The following is a 23,350-nucleotide window of genomic DNA, read 5'->3' as shown; positions in this document are numbered from 1 at the left end:
TACACACGACGAAAGATGCACGTATGTATACACACACAAAATATAATGATAGAGTATAAATGTGTATTTTTCGCGGGCGGTTTTCCCGCCCTTTTCCGCGTTGTCGCGACATTCATTTAAAGTTGGAAATTGCTTCTTCCGTGAGACTCTGATGGGCTGTAAATTGGACAAAGCCAGAGAAGGTGTTCGCTTGCGCACGCCGCTTCTGTAATATCTCGAAAAGGTCCTCGATAATCGTTGAACATTACATGAACATTCAACAATGGAGTGCAAATAAAATGTTATTTCTTATATGTGTTTTATTACATTAATATATTTAAAAAATAATAATGAATATATTATATTTACATTCAGTCAATATTAATTCTAAATGTTTTTGAATTTAATATTTAAATATATAAAATACTAATCGCCATATATTTAATGTATTTAAAAATACTAAATAATATAAAACTACAGTCATTACATCGCATTTAATCGCTGTGGAATTCTAGTAAAATCTTGGTACGTAACGTAATCTATGTATTTTTTTATGTAGGGATATTAAACATAAAACAAGGTATTAAACTACTAAACCCTTATAATCAGAATATTAAACAAGGTATACATTTTGATATTGCTAACCATTTGTCTCCAATATCTGAAAGATAGTAGAGCCGCAACTGCACCTACTTATTATGAATGCTATATATATATTTGTTGTTTTTATAATCATTAATATTATATAATTGTAATAAGATTGTGAAATGTGAAAATAGGACAATTGGGAGTGCACAATTCCAGATGCCGCCAAAGAGTGCGGCACTTCGTACCCCTGTGGCATAGCCTCAAGGGTTCTGTCGCCGTGGCCGGCCCTCCTTCACCCTGCAGCGGTGCTACAAGAGCGATCTACGCGCTGCATGTCTGACATGGCGGGAGGCTCAAGAGTTGGCGATGGACCGAGGGAAGTGGCGCCAACTTGCGCTTGCTCTATGCCCCAATGTTGGAACGTGACAGGGTGGAAGAAGAAGAAGAAGAAGAATAAGATTGAATAAATTTACAAACTAAATAAATTCAGCTGAGACTAATTAATAGTTTAAAAAAAGTACGAGTAAATTTATTAGAACGTTAGCAATAAAAAATATTTTCAATATTATTAAAAGATAGCAGTCCTTTCTATTTAGTAAAATATATTTATGACACACATTTTTTAGAATCAGTAAAACTTTTGAATTTAAATAGGTAAGACACATAGTTTGACAAAGAGAAAATTGATAAAAATGTCCAACTAATATTACCCACTCAAAAGATAAATCAGTAAAACAGGTAGATTGGTGTGATAGTTGAGTTCTGCGAAAATATGCGATTACGTAGCAATATACATGGAAATCAGTTTATAGATTACTTCAGGTTGATGACGATGATGATGATTAGTGTTGGAAAATAAAAATAAAAATGTTAAAAATGATAATTTTATAGAGTTCTTATAAATTATATGTCATACAAAATTTGAATAATTTCCTACAAGACGCATGAGTAACCTTACAACCCAACACATTGTTCTTCTTTGCAATACCACATGAAAATATATAGTATAGTACTTGCAGGGAAAACCGAGAAATGACCTTTACGTAACCTTGCCATTAAGCTCTAAGTTTCACATCAAGACATTTTATGAGCGGGTTTCTGAAGGATTAAGACTTCCCAACAAACTTAGTTTAAGCCACAGTACTATGTTATTTCTTCATTAACCCACATCTAAGTATTTTATATTTACATAAACACAACTAATCGGTAAAAACTTACGTATTTTATACTCTGGAAAAATCTACCAAGTCTAGAACAACATAATTCTAAGTCCATTAGACAATCTATTATTTATTTAGTAATAATAAAAATCTTTGTAATAAAAGAAAAATCATAACTGATTAATATAAAATTGATCATACAAATAAAGTAGATAATGAAATATTATATAAAAAAGTTTAAATGTCGTGCCTTTGGAAAAAAAATCCAGGATTTTTTTTAAATAGGTACGTTGAACATACTATGTTATATTAAGTGCATTAATAAAGGAAATATAAATATATATCGACATATAAATTCTTAACATAATTTTTTTACTTAAACCATTAACCAAGACGATATAATAATATGTAAGTTCAAATTTGGTCGATGTATTTATTGCAAAAGTTCAAGTTGTATTTCATTAATAATATTATTATATTATTTTGGGAAAAGCGGTCGGATGTAATATATTGTGAACTTTCTTTTCAGAAATGAAATATGATCGTTTTTAACATTGCTGCATTTTGGTGGCATCTTTTATCAGCTGTTTTGTTTTTGAAATGTGAAAATAGGACAATTGGTAGTGCACTGTCAAATACACGCAACATACAATGCCAGTATAAATCGAGTTGGCTGAAAAATATTATGAGATTTATTAGTGCAGAAATGATATTTTCGTATCGTTGATTTTATTTAAAAATAAGCATAGTAAACTTCATATTATTGTATAACCGTTTGAGAGGGTAATTAAGTGACTCACTGAGTAATTTTATTTGTTAATACGCCTTAAATTTATAAAAATTGTTTTACGGTTATATTTATTCTTTCTAAAAAACAGTAATTAATAATATAATATCAGTGAAATCTAATAAACTATTTTTTTATTCAACTGATGATTAATAAGATTTAAGAATGTATCATTCTCTATTGAAGTGAAATGTATGAATACTGGATAATTTTGTCGTAATTACGAAGGACGCTACAGGCTCAATAATTGGTAAAGAACATTGGTTGGAATCCAATGGATTCAAGTCCCGTCCGGCATCGTTTTTTTAGAGATATTTGTTTTAATACATATATATCTAAAGAGTTTTCAAATTATGTATGATCATTGTCATTATTTAGTAGTACCTACGTCATGATCCGCAGATAAATTTCGTGAAATTATACAACATTATAAATAAAGAATTAATGTGGCATTCTTTCTTCTCTTCTCCTTTGACCATGTCCGAACCTAATAGGATCATTTGAGACTCCACAGAGTAGACGTTTGTATTAACAGATTTTTATTTTTACGAGAAATGGATGTTACCCATTTGCTCAACCTATTAGGTCCATACTCTACAAACACAAAATGAAAAACAATATGCGAATTTACCACTCAGGATTCGAACCTGTGATCTACGACATTATAAGCTGACACTTAAGCCGTAGGGCCATCGTAGGCATCATAAAACCTTACGAAATGATAAATAAAATAAAATATCTGATTTTAGAAAAGGGATCAGTTATTACTATAACCATTTCTATATAATGCAAAGAATTTGAAAACGATAAGAATATCTAATTACAGCCGATTCTGTTATCTCACCCAAATATAAAGAGGTTTATCTATAAATACATGGAATATGGTTATAATTGATTCGTACGTATATTCTAAATTATTCATGCACGTGTATACCTAAACAATATTTATATAAGTATATAAACAAGGATGTATTAGTATGAATACTCATTAAATCAAAAAAAAAAATAAGATAAATATACCCGGGCGGATGTTTTGCTTTTAATCTAGACGTTAAACCTTTGTAAATGGAAGCAAACGTTTTTTCCACTTTGAAAACCTTTCCTTTTTCCTTTTTGTATGTTTACGTAAAAACATATAAAGTTAAAAGAGACTTTATCAGAAAACATGTAGGTATATTTCATAAAATTATTTGAGGATATAAGAAAGGAAAATATACTCAGATGATTATACGAGTACCAAGTTCTAATGAATATTATCTAAAGCTACAGAATCAATATTCTGCATACTATATGTGCTTTTATAAATACCACTATTGATTGTAATTTAAAATTATCATGTCGAAAAACACCATTAAGATTTAAAAAAGCTCTTTTACACAGTGCTTTGAGCTTGGTTTGAAGCTTTAGAATCATTTATATTAGATACGATATAAAATCAACACATGTAAATTAATTCATTAACATCCGTAGTATCAGAATAGTTAATATTGATCGAATATTGACAGTGTTTCAAATATGACATATGTTTTAGTAAAACGAACACAAAGATACTGTGATTATTATTTTTAAATGAGTGTAGATAATAAACTGTCACTATAATATTCAGCTGAGGTTGATCCTCTACTAAATAAAGGTTATATGATACGTATCTTTTGTGTTGAGTATTCTTAAATATTCCAGCATTATTTGGAGTCCTAACAGGTCCGTCCACCCAATTAAGTTGGATCGAGTCCACAATAGATTTCTTAGATTTCTCTACTTGAGGACATAGGTACGGATTCATTCCTTATGATAATGATAACACAATGAATTTTCCAACTAGTTTTCTTCTGGGTATGCTATCAATCCTTATCCACCTGAAGAGTGATTGCTCTTTTAAAGCATTTCTTTTTACTTCTTCGTGAGTTCATTTACAATCCGTATATACTGGCAAATATTAATTTTCATGTTCCCACCAATATCACCCGTAACTCTACGGTCTTCATGATAACTTGTCACAGAACGGATGTGATGTTTCATGATGCTGTGTATCGTGCGATTAGCTTATTTGGTTGATTTATTTTGTGGACGTGTTAAATAAGTTAAATTTATAATTGTATTTATCATTTTACTTTAATATCTACATAAGCACATACTTTCTTATTATATTGGTTGTTATTTGTAATTATTTCATTTTAATAATTTGTATTTATTATGATTGTATTATGACGCATTGGCCAATCGTTGTAATGCCACGATACTCTTATCTAAATAAATGTTTTTTATTTTTTAAATATAATTAATAACTATGTCCTTGCTTTTTCGTACAAGGTGGTTAGTAATTTTTAAACAATCTCAAACACCCAGGCTTTGAGAAAAACACAAATATTGTGTGTCCTGACCGGGAATCAAACCCAGGAACTCTCAGGTGAAAGGCAAGCGCCTTACGCACTGCACCACGATGGCCGTTATAGATTCGTGTCGTAGCAACCATTACACACAAAGAAATACTTTTTAAAAATTTCGTTAAGTTTAAAGGAGAAAAAGTACTCCGGCCGTATTACTGATAGAATCTTAAGATATACAGGTCACAGGTAAATATATCATTTAAACAAAACACGTCACCAGGATTGTATGATTTCATAAAGTGAATGCACGCTGTTGGCAATCTTATAATACTGCATGAAAATAAATAAGGCTTGACACAGATACATATTGTGGTCTGGCTAAAACAATACGAGGACACCTTTGAGGTGATGACGTAGGAAATATGGACTCACCGTTATGCACGAGCAATGTGGAATCTCTCGCCAAGGCAAGCTCAGAATCTGTGAGCGTCGCGTCGGATGCGTTTTCGCTGGTCGGGGTGTCTGAGAGGCCGCTTCTCGGTTGGCCACGGGACACTCCTCCCCCGCCGCACCCGCCTGACCCGCACGACCCCTCGCCTTCAGACCCGCTTACACTATACGCCGGGTAGAGACGACCCCTGCCTGGAATTAAAAAAATAATTAGATTAGAATTTAAAACGTAAACAAGGTAAAATATACGATAAAAATGTACATAGAATCGTTAGACAGGTCTATTTTGATTCTATCAACTGTAGGTATGCCAACATATTAGATGATAAGTATAAGTATAATAAACTATAAAGAAATACTAATATATATATATATATATATTCTTTTTAACAGTATGTACAACATGCAATAATAACCAATTACAGTAGTGTAGTAAAACAGTAATGTAGATTTATTACATAAATACCTATGCTTAACCACAAAAATATATTATCTTGGACTACGAGGAGCTAGAGACTTTCAATAGAAGAGTTAAAAACCATTATAATACCATGGATACCGATTCTGAAATGACACCAACGAGACATAGCTATATTATATATTTTCATATAATTAAAGTGAAAAGGGTATAAATATAAACACCATTAGCCGTCCTCTGTAGTTAAACACATTGTACCAGTGGTTGGTTTTACTGAGATAATTTATTAAATCATTAGAATTAGGTGTTGTGTATAAATTAAGTTACACGATTTACAATATTTTTGAAATTCCCTCCCCCAAACCCCTATTGTTATAATTCATGACAAATTATCCCCCCCCCCCCTGTCCAAATTACGTTACATTTTTAATACCAAATTCACTTAAAAATGTTAAACATGATCGATTACAATATAATGTTCTCAGAAAAAAGTAGTTTAAATTTTGATTGTTTTGTGAAGTCAATTTTTTACTACCCCCCTTCTCTTTATTACAGCATATTAGACCCCTCCCCCCGTAAGGCGTGACACATATTTAAAAGATGTCAGTGTCGTAGACGGTAACAAAAACAGTAAATAAAATGTCAGAATTGACATGCCAAATAAAAAATGACATACCTATATTATTACTGCCGATATTTTTTTACTATTGCTACAAATGATAATTTAACCCAAAATAATATAGTTTACTAATATATTTTATTTCTGGACACTATGCTTTATGATATTTAATTACGTGTTACATTATGGGCTTAGTATATTAAGAAATTTATCTAATTAGCGCAAACACGGAAAATGTAGTAAAAAGTCGATGTAAGTAAAAATGTTTTTCAATATATTAAATAAAATGATCAAACAGCCTTCTGGGAGCAGTAAGCACACGGAAAATTTTGAATAAAATAAAAACCTTCTCTTTGGATGTTAGACAAACAAAAACAAGAAAATAATTTGACCGTCGGCTATATTGGATCTCGGATGGACGGGGATGGGCCTTTCATCATATCTCAATTAGCTGGGAAAAGTATCTTGTATCACAATGTTTAATCATTTTGAAAAAAAAAATGTATTAATTAAGGCCTGGGGTGTAAAATACCCTTGAAATAATTTCTCCTCAAATGAACAGCAAGTAATCTAAATACAATAATTGTTGACATGCGCTATTTCACCATTACAGAAAGTACTTAAATAAGTAGTGATAAATTTTGATAAAATACCCGATTTTATGTATAACATTAAAATATATCACGTAATTGATATTTCCGTTTTGACATTGTTATCGAATTATCTGAACATGACATACAATATACTCGTATATGTTTATTTAGCAGAGCAGTGAATATTAACGATATTATATTTAAGATATATTATATAGAATTAGCTATATCCATTTATTCTGTATTTCTAAAAATTTTCACGTAGTGAACAATATTGGTTAAATATTAGTTGCATTTTTAATGAACAGGTATAAGACAAATCAAATTATTTAAAGACACTCACGAGGTAGAAAACGTTTAAAAGGTAGACATAGGGGCTGAATCGGCGATTTAAAGTACCAAATGCAGTATGTGACAATGTGGCGTAGATGACCAAGAGGAATGGAACTAGCTTGAAAAGGATTTAATTCCGCAGTAGATGATTGACAGATTCAATGATAATAGATTTATTTATTTAGAAGTAGTAAGTAACTTTAAAAAATATTATTTCTATACAATGATTTGGACGCAAATAATCGTTTCGCATAAAAGATGTGTTTTATTATATACCCCAACAAAAATATTTCTTCATACTGATATATGTATTTAAAAATGCATGTAAGCATTAACAAAGTAGTGTAAATATCTAATTAGACTATAAATATGACACTTCATTATTGAGTTTCGTTACGACTTTTCATTTAGGTAATATTTAATGGAGTAGTAAAGCATAATATTATATATTTGAAAGGTTTTCTTTTGGTTAGCTGAAATATACTGGTTGCTTTATATTTTCCTTCATTACTGCTCATTTAAAATAAGAAAAAAGAACAATACCGAAGCAGCCAACTTCATTAAGGAAGGTATATACGCTATGTAAAAGAGATACAAATTGTATTCCACATAATCAAGTTAAGATATTTAACGCTAAAATACAAAAGATGTTTTTTGGTATTTTATATTTTTTAATACAAAATCATACTTCTGAAGTAATAATATTATATAAAATTTAATGTAAAGTTTCATTAAGATTAAAGTGATCAACACGTCGGTGAATTGAAAAAAATCGCAAGGTTTACATATTTTAACATAACAAACATACATATAATTTTATCCTTGATAACTATCTTAGAAATCGGAAGCATCGGTTGTTTGTTCTACCAAGATGCAGAACTAACCTGCGATTGATGATGACAATCATGACAACACTAACTCTGTTTAACCTAATCGCTTAGGATGATGATAGGTATATTCTACCTACGCGAAGAGAGTATTATAGGTGAGCGGTTGTTTTATAAATTCTTAAAATAAGGTCTAACGAATTCATTCATTGTACTTCCATGTTTCTATAATATATTTTTTATATAAAAATACTCTATACACTGTTTTTCTAATACTGCATCTATTTCTTTTTTTAATACTCGATTAATACAATTTTTTTTAATGTCATATGAACGTCTTGAATTTATAATTTGCCTAGTTCACTACATTATGTAAGATAAATAAATTTGAATTTTCAATTTGTATTTGAATTTGAATTTGCATGTGAAAAGAAGTTATTTTATTATGTTTAGTTAAATAAGTACCTAATCAAATGTTTTTTTTTATTAAAGCTCAAAGGAATACCTAATCACTTCAAAATATTGAAGAAATACGGTAATAGGATGTTTAATTTATCATAATAATATTTAACTTTTTAATTGTCCCAGTATGAAAACACCAAAAATGATTATTTAAAAGATCATAATAAGATTGCCAAATGTTTAACATCCATGAATTTGCATCGGTCGCATTTTATGTACCATTATTTGATGATAATTATATAGTTTTAATAACACCGTATAATATTAAATTATGTAAAACAGTGTAATGGAAAATTAGATAAACTATTGAATATAAGTGATGATAGGTACATTAAATTCGCTCTTTTAATATTATGAGAGTAATAAATAATAATATTATTACAGATATTAACAGTGCCAACAATAGTTGTTATATAATTCTGATAATTTGACTGTGCATTCATAATTCTTTAAGAAGAGTCTACAAAATATTTTTTAATAAAATAGTTACTACAGTGCTAGTTCTGCAACGAGATTACTTAGCCAAATAAAAAATATTTAATGGATATGCAACGATCGTGTTACACGGCTGATTATTCTGTTGTTAATTATATCTAAAAATATTATTTCATCGTATAATATATAATATATCTGCCTACATATTTTATAAAAAAAATATTTCGATATAATTATGCAATATTCAAATGCTGAGTTGTGTATCAACTCTAACGAACGAGCGCCATAGCAGCTACGAGAGCTACAAAATTAGCTACGGCGTAGAACGACGAACGCTAGCCGTAGAGCCGAAATGTTTGTTCATCACATAATCCGCGTAGAAGCCGTGTATTTTCACGCATGATGACACAACTTATCCTCCTACCGTGTACGGCTAATCAAATATTTCTCCCTACTCGGTTTGGAAGAGGTGAGCGAAACGTGTGATTCGTCGACGGAAAGAATATAGTGATGAAATGGAACAACATAATTTAATAATAAATAATAAAACTATCATCACTCAGGTATTCATCTTAGTTGTCATCCTTATGACTGACGATCATGACAACTCTAGAACAGGTATAACAGGTTCATCATTTACCCTATTATATATTATCTGTAAGCCATCAGTTGGATATTAAAAGTTTTCGAGGTTTTCTGTGCCTCAATGATAATTTAAATAAGATACTTAATGTGTTTTTAAATCGCTGATTAAGTGGAACTTAACTTCGTTTTATGCCACCATAGTCTAGTTTACCAGCAGACTATTCCACTCTGCCCGGTCCTCCGCTCTCCTATTAAGGCAATGATTTTACATATATTATAATTATTATATAGGTATTAAACATATACTTTTATCATAAACATAACAAATCCAACGTCATTTTAATCAGCATAGCAACTCTCGATCCAATGCTGAATGAAGGTTTTTCATTGATATCATCACTTTTCTCAATCATTTTTATTATTAATATTGTATAATATCAATAATGGTTCTGCGATGGGGTATATACATGGCATAATAATATATAGTGATTCGTTTATAATATTTTTTTTCTTTATCCGAAAGCACTTTTATTAATTAAAATAAAATATGATATAACTTATTTCATATGCACACTAGGACCAGTTTCTTCTTCTGCTTTACCGAGATTCAGTTGTCAATGTGCTATTGGAGGGGACAAAATCTGTCATTATAGTTATTAAAATATGTGGATATGTATTACACGGTGTGTTTTATTTTGTTAAATTAATAGTAGACAATAAGTTTTCATAAAGACATTTCAATATTCTAAAATCTAAATGATAATAATTGTGCACAAACTTATTTCTGTATAGCAGCGGAAGAGTTTATTTTATATATGTATACATATTTCTAATTTATTTTTTTCAACACCTCTTCGTATTACGTTGCATAATTACGAGTATGGTAGTAGTTTTTTCGTATATTATTTCAAATAATTAATAACAATAATGTCAGTTGTTCCAACGTTTGCAATTATTGGTTATCGTTCATTCTGAGATCCTCGTTGATAAACTGTCGGGATACAAGCAGTTCATGGTCTGTAACGAAGCATTGAGTTTGCCGACACCTTTAGTTAGTTAACCGACGTTTTAAATTAATTACGTCGTCAACCGTTGCTCTACCGATGAATGCAAAGTGAATGATTTCGTGACAGATTTACATAAAAATAGCTACCGTGGTGTGAATTTCGATGAAATATTTATTTATTTAAATTCAGGTAACCTCGCTGACACGTTATACAATAAGAACACTGCGGCTCAATAACAATGTACCTACTCGCTTACTTGGTGGATTTGATATTATGACCGTAACCTACCTTGGTTCGATATAAATAAAAAGGATTTGAGGAAAGGAAAAGGAAGAAAATTATTTAGGTATCTATATTTTCTTATTTATTGTCCTGAACAAACGATATTTGTAAAAGGAAGAAAAGACTATATAAATTCGCATATTCACTTGTAAGTAAATATCTATGTGGGTAACTTACATGTAGAACATTTGTAGAGGCTATGACTTCAAAAAGAGATCCACACACAGATGGCGCTGCCCACTTGCCTGGAAGTCGCAAGCGTTATGCAGACGGAATAGGATTTAACCCTTGGTTCGCTTCGTAATCTTCACTCACAACATCTCAGCTTCAGTTTAGTATAATTAACTCTGAGCCTTTTGATCATACAAGTCCTCCATTTTTTTAAAACTAAGTACCTTACCTATAGAGATCCGTTTCTAATACTAAGTGTGGTTGTCTAGTTGTCAAACGCGTTACACACCTGAAGTGAACTAATCATTTGGTAAGTTCATCTGCTCTTGGGTCGAGTGAACATCTTATATTGTTAATCTATTTTCATGTACCATTTAAAGTATGCTTTCATATTGTTGATCAACCTCTGTGAACTCTAAATAATAATAAATCCGGATGTGTTTCTATATTTTAATAAACATTCTTTTAATACATAATAATATTAGGTAGGTATTAAAATATATTCCTGTAACCTTTGAGAGAATTCACTGAATTATATTTTAATAATAATTGTAACCATAAAGTAATATTGGTAATGTTCGGGTATCAGGAATACAGCGTAATATTTAATAATACGTGAAATTTATTTAACGAATGCACATTTTATAATTATGTAGCGGAGGATGAAGCCATATTTCGTGTTATAAGAACCTCCATTATTGGTAAGACTACAACTCCACTGACTTCTTTCAGTTAAAAAATTACAGATAACAGGTGGCATGAGAAGAAAAAAATTGATTATTTAAAATGAAAAACATAATAACATTATAATATTAAACCGCAGTTTGTGTTAAAGGAACTACTCTAATTACTATGTAAGTACATACATATTGTCGAAACCTGTGCCAACCAAAAAACTTAAATTATAAAATATTGCTCACGAGCTACCACCGAGGTATACAAGATGCGATCTATTGAAAAGATTTTATATTACTTTTGATTCATATTACTTACCTAATAGTATGTTTTAGTGACTTCAATGGTTTAACAAATTTCTTCTATTTTACAATATAATATATTACCAAGTACAATGGAATGGTAGCATTATTTTTCACTTGATAAAACGCTATTTTCATATAGGCAAGCAATGCCATTATTGAAGTATTTTATGAGAAATTTTAAAATACGTATCTGTATATTAAAACGATACGTCTCACAATACTTTCTTAAAATTCAAATTTCTCTAATCAACGTAAATAATATCCAAAGATTACTTTTTGTTCTTGATTGAATCGGTTTGAATAAAACAAGACGAGCTTGAAAATCAAATATCCCTGTTTCCAAAGAAACGGTGTTTTCTGATGAAATAATCTCCGAGGCTTTCGGCTCAAATATAAAAGTTATAGATTTTTGCAGTGCTTTCATAAACTTCGGCACTAGCGCTCTTTTCAGACTTTTCCCAATCGAATCATTTATTACACTAATAAACCGAACCCACCCTACTCACCGAAAGTTTAGCAGGGAAACGAACCCGAGACGCTGGCAGCCAGGCAGCGCCGTGGCGGCGGACGCTCAAAGCTCTCGACAAACTTTTTAATTTATCCACACCGCGTAAGTAAATACACACAAAACCCAGAGCTGCCTAGAGGCCGCATACAAAAAGTTGGGCCCATGATATAAGAATTCTGACGTATATATTTAACATATTTTATAATATGACATAATATAAAAACCCGTATGTTAGGCACAATAAATAAATATTGAAAGTTTTTTGGTTAGCCGATCATAAAATGCACTTGATTAACAAGGCTATTACTAAGATCCATGCAAAAATCGATCACATTAAACAAAATATTACCATACCATTAATTAAAAGTATTACTGTAAATTTGCAAGAGATAAAAAAAGTTAAGCCTTGTCACAGTGTCGTGGAACTAGGTAGTATTAATTAATATAAAATCTCTATTGTAGTTTCGCCCCTGAGCAGAGAATAAGGGAGTTATTTTAACGGATTTGTTAAAAAGGGATGCTTGCTAACTATTCGTCACAACTATTTTCAAAAACACACATTGAAATATAACATGTGTTTTTGGCCAGCAGCAGGGTTGAACCAATAATCTACAGTTTCAGAAACGGTTACGCTACTAACTCGACTACCATAGGTGGCGACATATTACATCATGTAAGTAAATTATTAATATTTTTTAACTGTATCATTGTGATATTTGTAACAAAAAGTATATAGGTCACGTTTAGTAGACAATGTATTTTATATATTTTACTATATCGGCGAGACATCAAATATCTTGAACTGGTAAATATTTATTCATAATAATATATCAACTGATTAGCGACATAGCTCACTGTATTACAAACGTTCTTTTTACTTAGTGGAAATGTAAAGGAACATTTCAATTTGCAAACAGGAGAGATGGTAGTTTTTCCTGGCTTAGTGTTATCGTCCGTTTTAATAATATATCAAAATAAAAATTGTAAAATAACTAACGAAATAGCAGCGGAAATCTACATACATAATTAAATTGTAAAACAATATTATGTTCTTAGTAAAATGTATTGACAATTTAAAGGAATAATAAAAAAAATAATATTATAAATATACATATAGATAGTCACTTACCTATACGTAAATAAATAATTTGACATACGATAATTTTTAGTGTAAAATATACGGCAAACAAGCTACAAATTTTTGCATTTATACAGGTTTAATACATTTTATAATACGAATTCTAGGTAGTCAATTTTACTTCTCATGAAAAAAATATATGGTTCCATGAGAATTGAATATTTTTTTATTAAAATTTATCGTCAAGATAAAAAAGAAAGAAGTACTTTCCCTCAAAGAAATCTCGTACAAAGAACACTTAAATACGACGAAGTCCATTAAATAAAGTTGAATAATGTTTGGTATAAACTCTAAGGTTTGTACTTTGGTTAAAAATACGGCGAGATAAAGAAACTCGTTAATTGAAAAGTTTTAAAAACCTTTTCAAAGACATGTTTATCTGCCTCTTTTTTAATTCGCGCAAATAAATTCCCAAAATTTATATGTATACGTAGTAATTTGTATTCAGCAATTCAGTGTCATAGTGAAAAAAACATAATATTATAAACACTTAAGTAACTATGGTATATTATTAAATTTTATTTTAATAATATTGAAAGTATTACATTTTCACTACATAATTCTATATTATGTTATCATCTGTTCAAATATAAACTAGTCATTTTAAGAGATTCAACATTTATTTTTCATAATTCACGATATCTGTCACTTGGTATTCACTAAATATAACCGAACATATTTTACGACACATGTTTCATTCACATTGTAATTTTTATCATGAATTAGTAATACAATTTAATGTTTGAATTTATATTAAAATGTTAACATTAGCGTCAAAGTTGTGAGTAGGAAAAGAGAAAAGAATGTAATACGAGATAGGACAGATTGGAAATATAGATATCTCGAGCTTGAAAGTATCAAAAGGCAAAGCAAATGTCTCTAAAACAAATTTATATAGAATACTAAAGACATTCTTGTTATCAATAGGATTTTAATTCAATTTACATCAAATAGGTACCCTCAGTCGATAGTATTAATTTGAAAGTGCGTACAGAAGATTAGCTTATTAAGAATTAGGTTGTTTATTAACATATTACGTAAATAGTTCACACATAAAGTACAATATAATACAATTATTATAAACTTATTATATCTTGTATTATTAATTGCGTACTAAAGCATCGCATATTATACTATTAATATATCCTTTACTGAAACAGTTATGTAGTTATAAATCTTCTGCTCTCAGAATTATGTGAAGATAATATGAAATATCAACAAAACAGTAACGGGTTATAGAATTAGCTGCCGTTCGTTGTAATGCAATTACACTTGCTTAGAATTCAAAGGTATGTCAACATTATAGCGAGTATTCTCGTGAAATTCTATATTATTCAGAAATGTCATTCTTTTTATACAGAATCACTAAATTCAATTATACTATTTGACTAAGCAACTAATGGTTTTATTTACTTATGACATTTCAGAGAAATATGTGGATAATTAATGTAATATTTGTTATACATTTACCTAAATGATAATATAAGCAACAAATAAAATAAACGTAACACGTGGATTGCAAATTTAAAAGAGGATAAAAAGTTAAAAATAACACGTCGCGGTACAGAGAAATTCACGTTGTCCATAACGTGAAGGGATACAATTATTATTAATTGGATAAAAGAAAAAAAGTTTTAAACATAATATAACTCTTACATACTTCAAAGTAAAGATGAAAAGATATATTGCTCGAAGAACAGAGTATCGCTTAAATCAATGTTTCTTAACGTTTTTACATCCGCGGACCACAACAAAATCAAAAAATGTTTTGCGGACCATCAACATTGGAATAAAATAATAAATGTTTATATTTACACTATTTTTGAAACAATTGTGGAAATATAATACAACCCCATTTAAATGTTGGTTTCTAGGTAAATCACGCCTCCTTCTTTCTATGAAACGATTTGACTATAATATACAACACTGTCATTAATTCCGGAAATGACTTGTTAATTCATTGTGAACCCTTGTAGGTGCACGAGTTCTGATATTTATTATTATGATATTTATTACTTGAAATTTAATATGAGCTTTTAAAAATGGATACTAACTATTTTTGAAGTGCAGAAAATTTTTGCGGCCCACCCAAAAATCTTCGCGGATCACTGGTTAAGAAACTATGGATTAAATAACGGTAATGCCCAAGAGATATTAAAATACCTAAAGGGCGATTACTGTGTAGATTGGGTCAGATAATCAAGTATATGACAGTAAAAGACCAAAAAGAGTGGAGACGGCTAGACAAGGCCTTCACACAGAACTAGTTTAAATGTTGATGGTGATGATATGACTCAAGTGGGCTAGCCATTTACCTGCTAACTCATGAATAAATAACGATAGTAAAGTTGCAATTTTTAACAATTGGTATCCCAAATTGGAGAATGACTTTACTGTGAGAGAATAATTCGAATGGCAGAAAATATTTTCATCAGTTGATCAGTGAGATAATCATGTAATCGGAAATATACGTGACATATGGAAAAATAATGTAGGTACAATAAGAACGGAGACAAAAAGGAAGGCCCTTCACCCAACAGCGGCTCGAATGACTGAGATGATTACAAAAAAAGTAACTATTTGTTTATGCAACGAATAATTCACAAGATTTCAGAATATAACATTGTTTATTGAACATACATAATTTGGAAGTACGACAGAAATATACGTACATGCACTTGCTAATAATTTTATAAACTATGTTTAGATCCTGACGTTGGCTAATAATCAATTTAAGTACATATTATTGTTGTTACTTTGATTCAAATGACAAAAGATAGGCGCCGAAATTTGTTAAGAAGTGCCAAGTTAATTTCTTTGTCATAAGGTAGGTGGCTAAATTATTTGCACAGCAGATTAGGAGGAATCCGATGAATGTAGGTTTCGATTTTGTCTGGTGTTATATTTTTTCAAGATTTTTCTGTTCCTGAGTTGTTTCCAAAGTTGGTTTGTATATTCAACGCAAGCATTGATTATTTGATAAATTTTTTAGCGAAGTATTAAAAAGTTGTTTTAGATAACAAGATAAATATTGTTTAGTTAAATAATTAATGTAATGATATACCTATCTACATAATTGATAAATTTGATTTAATTATATACTAATAAAACATGTAATTAAATAAAGTCAAGGGAAACATTACACTTGTTGAGATTTTAGCTTATCCCATTTCGCAATCGATCACGTGGTAATTTTTAATGGCCCCCAGCGAGCGCACTGTAATAATAAATTATGTAAGCAATGCGCTAATAATTTACAATAAAAAATCTTAAGTTACTCATCGTTAGCAATAGATACTTTATCTAGGGACTTTATAATGAACCCTTTCGTTAACATAACCCCGCTTCGCCAAGGAGCTTGTAGCTTTTTTTCAAGCAATATAACTCATAGATCCTCCGTTCGTTTATCAAACAAATTTCCCTGCGGTGAACATCGGCTTCTTAATTAGTCTCATAAATAAATCCTATCGTTTATTGAACACAAAGCAAAGCCACATTTTTACATTACCGTGTAGTTGTTAATAGCTTTCTTGTTACATATTTAGCAGGTTGAGCTTTAAACAGTCTTATTGTTAAAAGTATTATTAATTGCTGGTATAAAACCAGTGTAATAAATTTAAGTTAAAATTAGAATCGATTATAGTACCTACTCAGTTAGATCTTTATTTAATTTTTTTGTTCAGAAATGCACTACCAACTATTCTATTCGTAGCCAATTATATTTACATATTGACCTATTAAATTGCAATACTTAATTTATTAACATAAATGAATTATTAGTCTTATTTGTCTATATTATATATGTATTAAAATGTCATAAAACTAATAAAAAATATACTAGATATGAAATATTTCATGACTACCTACATAATAATGAAATCGCTCATTTTCAACGAATTTGTTTTTTTAATAAATGTAGGCTCTAGTTTAAAGACTGTGACGTAATTAATATATATACGCCAAAGGATTTTGTGAAGAAGTGTAACGGGAAAGTTAAAAGTAGGTACCAAGAATCCTGTGACGTCATTTATGGACGACCCCATAGCGCTGATACCATTAAGTCTGTTTTTTATGTAAATAGCGTTATTCTATAGTATAAACATAAGCCATGTCACCGAAATCAATTACACAAACATTCCCTTGCATGCCGAATGAACTAGTATTTTAATTTGGTCGGCTAAGTTCTTTCAACGCGAGTGCGTGTTTAAATTACGGCTATACGATGTACGGCCAAATTAATATTATAAAAATGTATGGTATGATAAAAAAATGTAATGTATGGTTATATTACTGGTATTTCTTTAAGAAATTATTACTACTGTGTGTATCCTGTGTTTTGATGTGGAAAAATAAGCATATTGGAGAAAATATTTCTGTATACCAGAGGTAAACTATTGTAACTCCAAAATCGTGAAATGGAGTTATTGTTATATTGTTACTTTATTACTTATCCTGCATACGTGGTAAACAGCTGTAACTCATTTTACTCTTATTATAAAAGTTAAAAATTAAAAATGTCATTGTAACTCCATAACTATTAGAGGTAAACAACAGTAAGAAAACATACAATTCTTTTGATGAAGCTTGTAATCGAACTACAGCGGTAAACAAACAAAAAGGTTTTGATAAATAGATAAATTTTATCTTTTTCTATTCACGAATGTCACAAGTTGAAACTTCCAAAAATCACAAATTCGTCTCTCCTGTGAAGTTGTCATTTTGGATTTACCGTAGTTTACCTGTGGTATACAGATTTTTTTTTTGTTTCATAAAACTATTTTTTTTGCAAAGTTTAATCATTCTCAAAAATTAAATTAATCGAATTCAATAGAAGATAATTTTATATTATATGACCAAGAATCATCATCACTACAATAATACATGAGTGCCACTCCAAGAAATGTCTCTATTACGCTATGTCTGCTTCAAAATTTTTTTCAAAATAATTTTGTGGCTACATAGTTAAACCGACTCTATCTTAGTCTCTATAAAGTTTTCGTATATATTGAAGAGGATCCTTTTTGGTAAAGTTCATTCTTAAGACATAGCGTGTATAATGGATTCATCACATTTCACATCTGAGACAATATAGTTGTTCATGTCACAACGTTTATTTAAATATTATTTGGACATACCACGTTGTAAGATCATTGGATGTATGAATCGAAATTGAATTGAATCGGTGTGCGGAAACTGGAGTTTTTTTTTTAAATCGTAACAATACGTTGAAACATCTCTATCTACTACTAAAATAACACAAGTAAAAAATGCAATTTTAAAACAGAATTTCAAAGAGAAATACTAATCATATCTGCTAAAATACCTACGTCTAGTAGTATATCATGTCCTAATTATTATTTGTATATATGCCAACCATAAATGCATGATGGTAATTCATTAATTTACATATTCATTTTCTAATCTATCACTCATTTAATGTACAATATTAGGTATTATAAATTAACAGTGGAACTTGTGAATAAAAACTATAACCATTTTGTCAGAAGGTACATTTTGTCAACTGCAAAAAATTGCAAGTTTCTAAATAAAATTTCATTCACACAAAAAAAACATAAAGAATAATACAGTTTGTTGCTGAAAGACAACATTATGAAATTAAGGGTTGAAGACAAGACAAATATACTGAGAATATACATTTAAAATCTAGTACTGGAGACGGAGAGTCTAGTACACAGTCAAACCATGTCTCTTCGGTTACCTGCGGGGAACCGGGAACCGGCAAAGGGAAGATGACAACCTAAAAAAATCTAACCAATATTATATTATAGATTATATTCAATTCTAAGGATGTTTTATTTTAAAGTCGATGGCTACTTCGGTTGTAACACCGTTATCAAGAGATTGAAGGGAATTATGAATAAGATAGAGTTATTTCAGATAAACCAATCAAATCGTGTAAGACAGTTTTTAACTGATACAGACTCTACGTGATAAATACTGAAGGGTGAAAATTATTTGAAAAATTTAAGTAGGAAAAGATTTGAGCATTGGTTGTATTGTGTTACATAAAAGAAGGTGTCCATTAGCACCGGAATACACGTGGTCGGGTGAGTATCGTCCACCGACAGAGGGCAGCGCGCCACACGGACGTCACACCGTTAAGTACACAATCGGTAAATGACGTGGTGGCGGGTCATCAAAGGTAACGAACGCACCAGTAACAAAAATTACCATCGCACATCCTGATAGACCCTGTCAAACATAGGCTCCCAATCTTTAACTATTTTAACTAAAACGACTACATAGTATAAGTTTGGCTATTTTTAAAAGGTTTTGAACTCATAATATTAATTTGTTTAATATTTACTAATTATTTGTGAGTAAAAAACTTTGAATGAATTTGCGTATTTAACTTTACTGGTGAATTGTTTCTAACTCGTAATGATAATGATTTCTTAAATTCTATGCCCAAGATTGTATATTATGATTTTATGCCTTATTAAATACTAAATACCTAGCCGTTTATTTGTTATTTAGCAATTAATGATGTGAAAATCTGATAATAATCATCACAAGAAATTAGATAAATAGTTTTTGAATATCGTTCATTTGTTTCCAGGAAAATTATTTTGAGTATCAATTATATAAGTACACAAATACGAAACACTGTCAGTATTAGTAAATTCTCAACACCATTTATATCCAATTTCGTACACAGATGCCAAATGGATACGATATAATATGACTACATTATCATATTATCAATAAAAAATATACAAAAAAATAATATATACAATATGACCATGTAGGTACCTATACTTTATCACCGAGCGTAAAATTAATCAAAATCTTTATTAATTATTGATTTCTGATTATTCACTTAATATTGTACAGTTTTCATATTTTTACCATTATGTTAATTGAAAAATATTTGTAACCGAAATAATAATAGTTATAAGCCAATCTCGCAATCAATTGGGACCTAGCACTGATCGAAATACATTTTTGAACCCACGATACACACCATTATACCGTCATTATATGCTCACTACGCTATCATGGGCCAACAAAAAAATGCGATGAGCTTTAGGTAATGTTACTATTGAATACAATCTTAAGATACTTTGATTTAATCATATATAAGAGTAAAAGGGTAATTAAAACTCTTTTTCTGATAACAATGTTTTTGGTTTAAAAAAAAATGATGAAAAGGCAAATACACAAAGTTGAACAATCTTCACGCCACAGGTACAATACGATAAAGGTCTACTCACAATGAAATAAATTCACCCGTGATACGCATCGTCTGAAACCTATGGTAATACGGTCCAACCCACACCAAAAGTAAACCAGTTTTGGGCTTATTGAGATAGTTGGGTGCGATCCTAAAATATTATCTGAACTGTGAAGTCAAGCGTAAAAGATATCTATGGAATACAATATTGTATCAATTTAATTGGTTTGATTTAAAAGAAAAATCCTGTTTTGATATCCATATCTTAAACGTGGGCGTAATAACAAAATATATTATAAAACAAACAAAATTATTTGTTTGTGTAGGTATACTAATTGAAAAATATTCAATCAGTTATGAATAAATAGTGAATAATTGTTTAACACACGTCATAAGAAGTTAATTTAATGTTAATTAAGTTTGATTGAGTTTTTACGTGTTTATGATATTATCCATACGCCATTTTTGAAAATGAATTTTTCTAGTTAGAAATCTATTGATAAATGTGTACACGGAACATATTTATTCACTTCGGAACCTGAATAGTATCTTCAAAAGTGACCTCCCATTGTGTATTACGGCTATACTTCAGCTGAGGCATGGTCTAAAAAGATCGTGACTAGGCGATGCGCGGATTGTGCAAATCACGCGAGCCAAACGAAAAATAATTTGTCATAAAAATTCAATATGCGTCCTTTTAATGTTATGTTTATTATTATATTCGTAATATTAATAATTAATAGTATATCCATTGACATGTTTTCTCTTTTAAGTACATGCGGAACCTTTTTTAGTCATCTTTACACGATTTCATCTTTACACATATTCCTCCGACGCCATCACAAAACAAATTGACGTGCGAACAGGTCCACTATCGCTCTCCGACTGGCAACGCGGCCGAAATTACGTCCCACATACTGTTGAAAATTATTTGCCGTTTCACTTACGTACGCTCTTAAGCGTAAAATGTTCAACCTATGTACGCTACCAGTACACATGTTAGCATGTGAAACTTCGTCACATTCGTAAGAAAAAAAATACGAGTAGGTATAATATACGAAGGTGCATGTTGGGCATAACGCAGAAAGACACAAAAGAGACCGATGGATAATGTATTGTAATGTATTATGAAATTTAATAACGCCTTATCTTTCCACATGCCTATCTAATGATATGATAATATGCACAAAGGTAAAATAAATATAATATTCAATTTCTAGTAAATCGTGTGTTTACTTAAATATACTATCAAAATTATATTAGAAAAATAATTTAATGGATTCAAGTTTACAAAACATGATGAAATCTTTACAATACGTATTCTTTGTTATTTTTATGAATTATAGAGAATGGAATTGACAGTTAGTAAGTAAAATAGTTTTGCCAATAAAAGCCCATATTCGAATTCTCAAGATAATAATATAATGTAAAAAAAAAATATTCACAAAAAAATAGGGTTTTTTTGATAGTCTGAGTATTTGTGATTGTTTCACATATATTTCTACTACTGGCATATTGTAAATCTTACAAATATTTATATTGACTGTGATGGAATCAACGAAAAACTGATGCCTTTAATCTAAATAATATGATACAACTGACTTATGGTAACAGGTTATCAATGATACATAATCACACCAGTGATAATATGTGACTCGTTTGACACCTTTATTTATAAATGTTACTGTACTTATACGTATTTTTCTTCCAAAAAGAGAGATTATTTTTTTTTTAAAAAGGGAGATTGTTTAGGCAACTAACCCAAGAGACTTCTACCAAAAGCGAAAAGAAAGATCGAGGCCTATACTGCCGTAGTTGAACTGTATAGAAAGAGACACAACATCACTGATTTTAAGGAAAATTTGAAAGTCAAGACACATACATTGGGTTGCAGTGGCGATAAGGATGATAAATCAACGGATTTTTCATCTAGATATTCTGTAAGAACATTTTAACGAAATCCCCTACGATAACTAAGTAAAATTTTAGTATACATTGATTAAATAAAATTTTGGTGAAAATATGGACATTTCAAAGTAAATCCGTGTAAATTTAACTAACGAAATGAATTTTCATGCACGCCTTTTTTGTGTATCTAAATGATAAAAATATTACATGAATATTCATGCGCAAGGTAAAAGCTGCGGATTGAACAACGAATTCCGTTACTTTTGGTCTTGTGCGTCGGCAGACCACATCCCTTAGTTAGCGATGGGATTCGTTAGCAAGGGTGGCTCCGAAAGGGGTAGGCAGTAATGCAAACGAAAATAATTTGCAAATACATATTCCGCCAAAAGGGTGCAGACGTACTTACTCTTTGAAAGTCTGGCTGTTCGTATAGAAGCCTTACGTATGCCAAAAGCAACAATCTAATTGGATATAGTATGAATATATTTGGACAGATAGTAGTAATTAACATAATAATATTATTTATATTTTATTTAATAATATTATTACACTATTATAAAATATTGTATAATCAAAATGATCATGCAACATTTTTAAG

General features: G+C 30.1%; 1 protein-coding gene across 3 annotated transcripts in view; it reads right to left on the bottom strand.

Annotated features, from left to right (window-relative positions):
- Ten-m (teneurin transmembrane protein Ten-m) overlaps positions 1-23,350 on the bottom strand; it is an 800,533-nt gene that overhangs the window by 256,579 nt on the left and 520,604 nt on the right. For all 3 annotated transcript variants that reach the window (XM_085958957.1, XM_085958955.1, XM_085958956.1), the window contains exon 3: positions 5,274-5,483. In XM_085958957.1, the coding sequence (XP_085815083.1) occupies positions 5,274-5,483 (210 nt within the window). The remainder of the gene's footprint in view (positions 1-5,273; positions 5,484-23,350) is intronic.

The sequence above is a fragment of the Rhyacophila brunnea genome, unplaced genomic scaffold, assembly GCF_057557595.1.
Source record: "Rhyacophila brunnea isolate RB1 unplaced genomic scaffold, BYU_Rbru_1.0 scaffold_8, whole genome shotgun sequence".
Taxonomy (NCBI): domain Eukaryota; kingdom Metazoa; phylum Arthropoda; class Insecta; order Trichoptera; family Rhyacophilidae; genus Rhyacophila; species Rhyacophila brunnea.
This window is presented reverse-complemented; position numbering and strand designations above follow the sequence as displayed.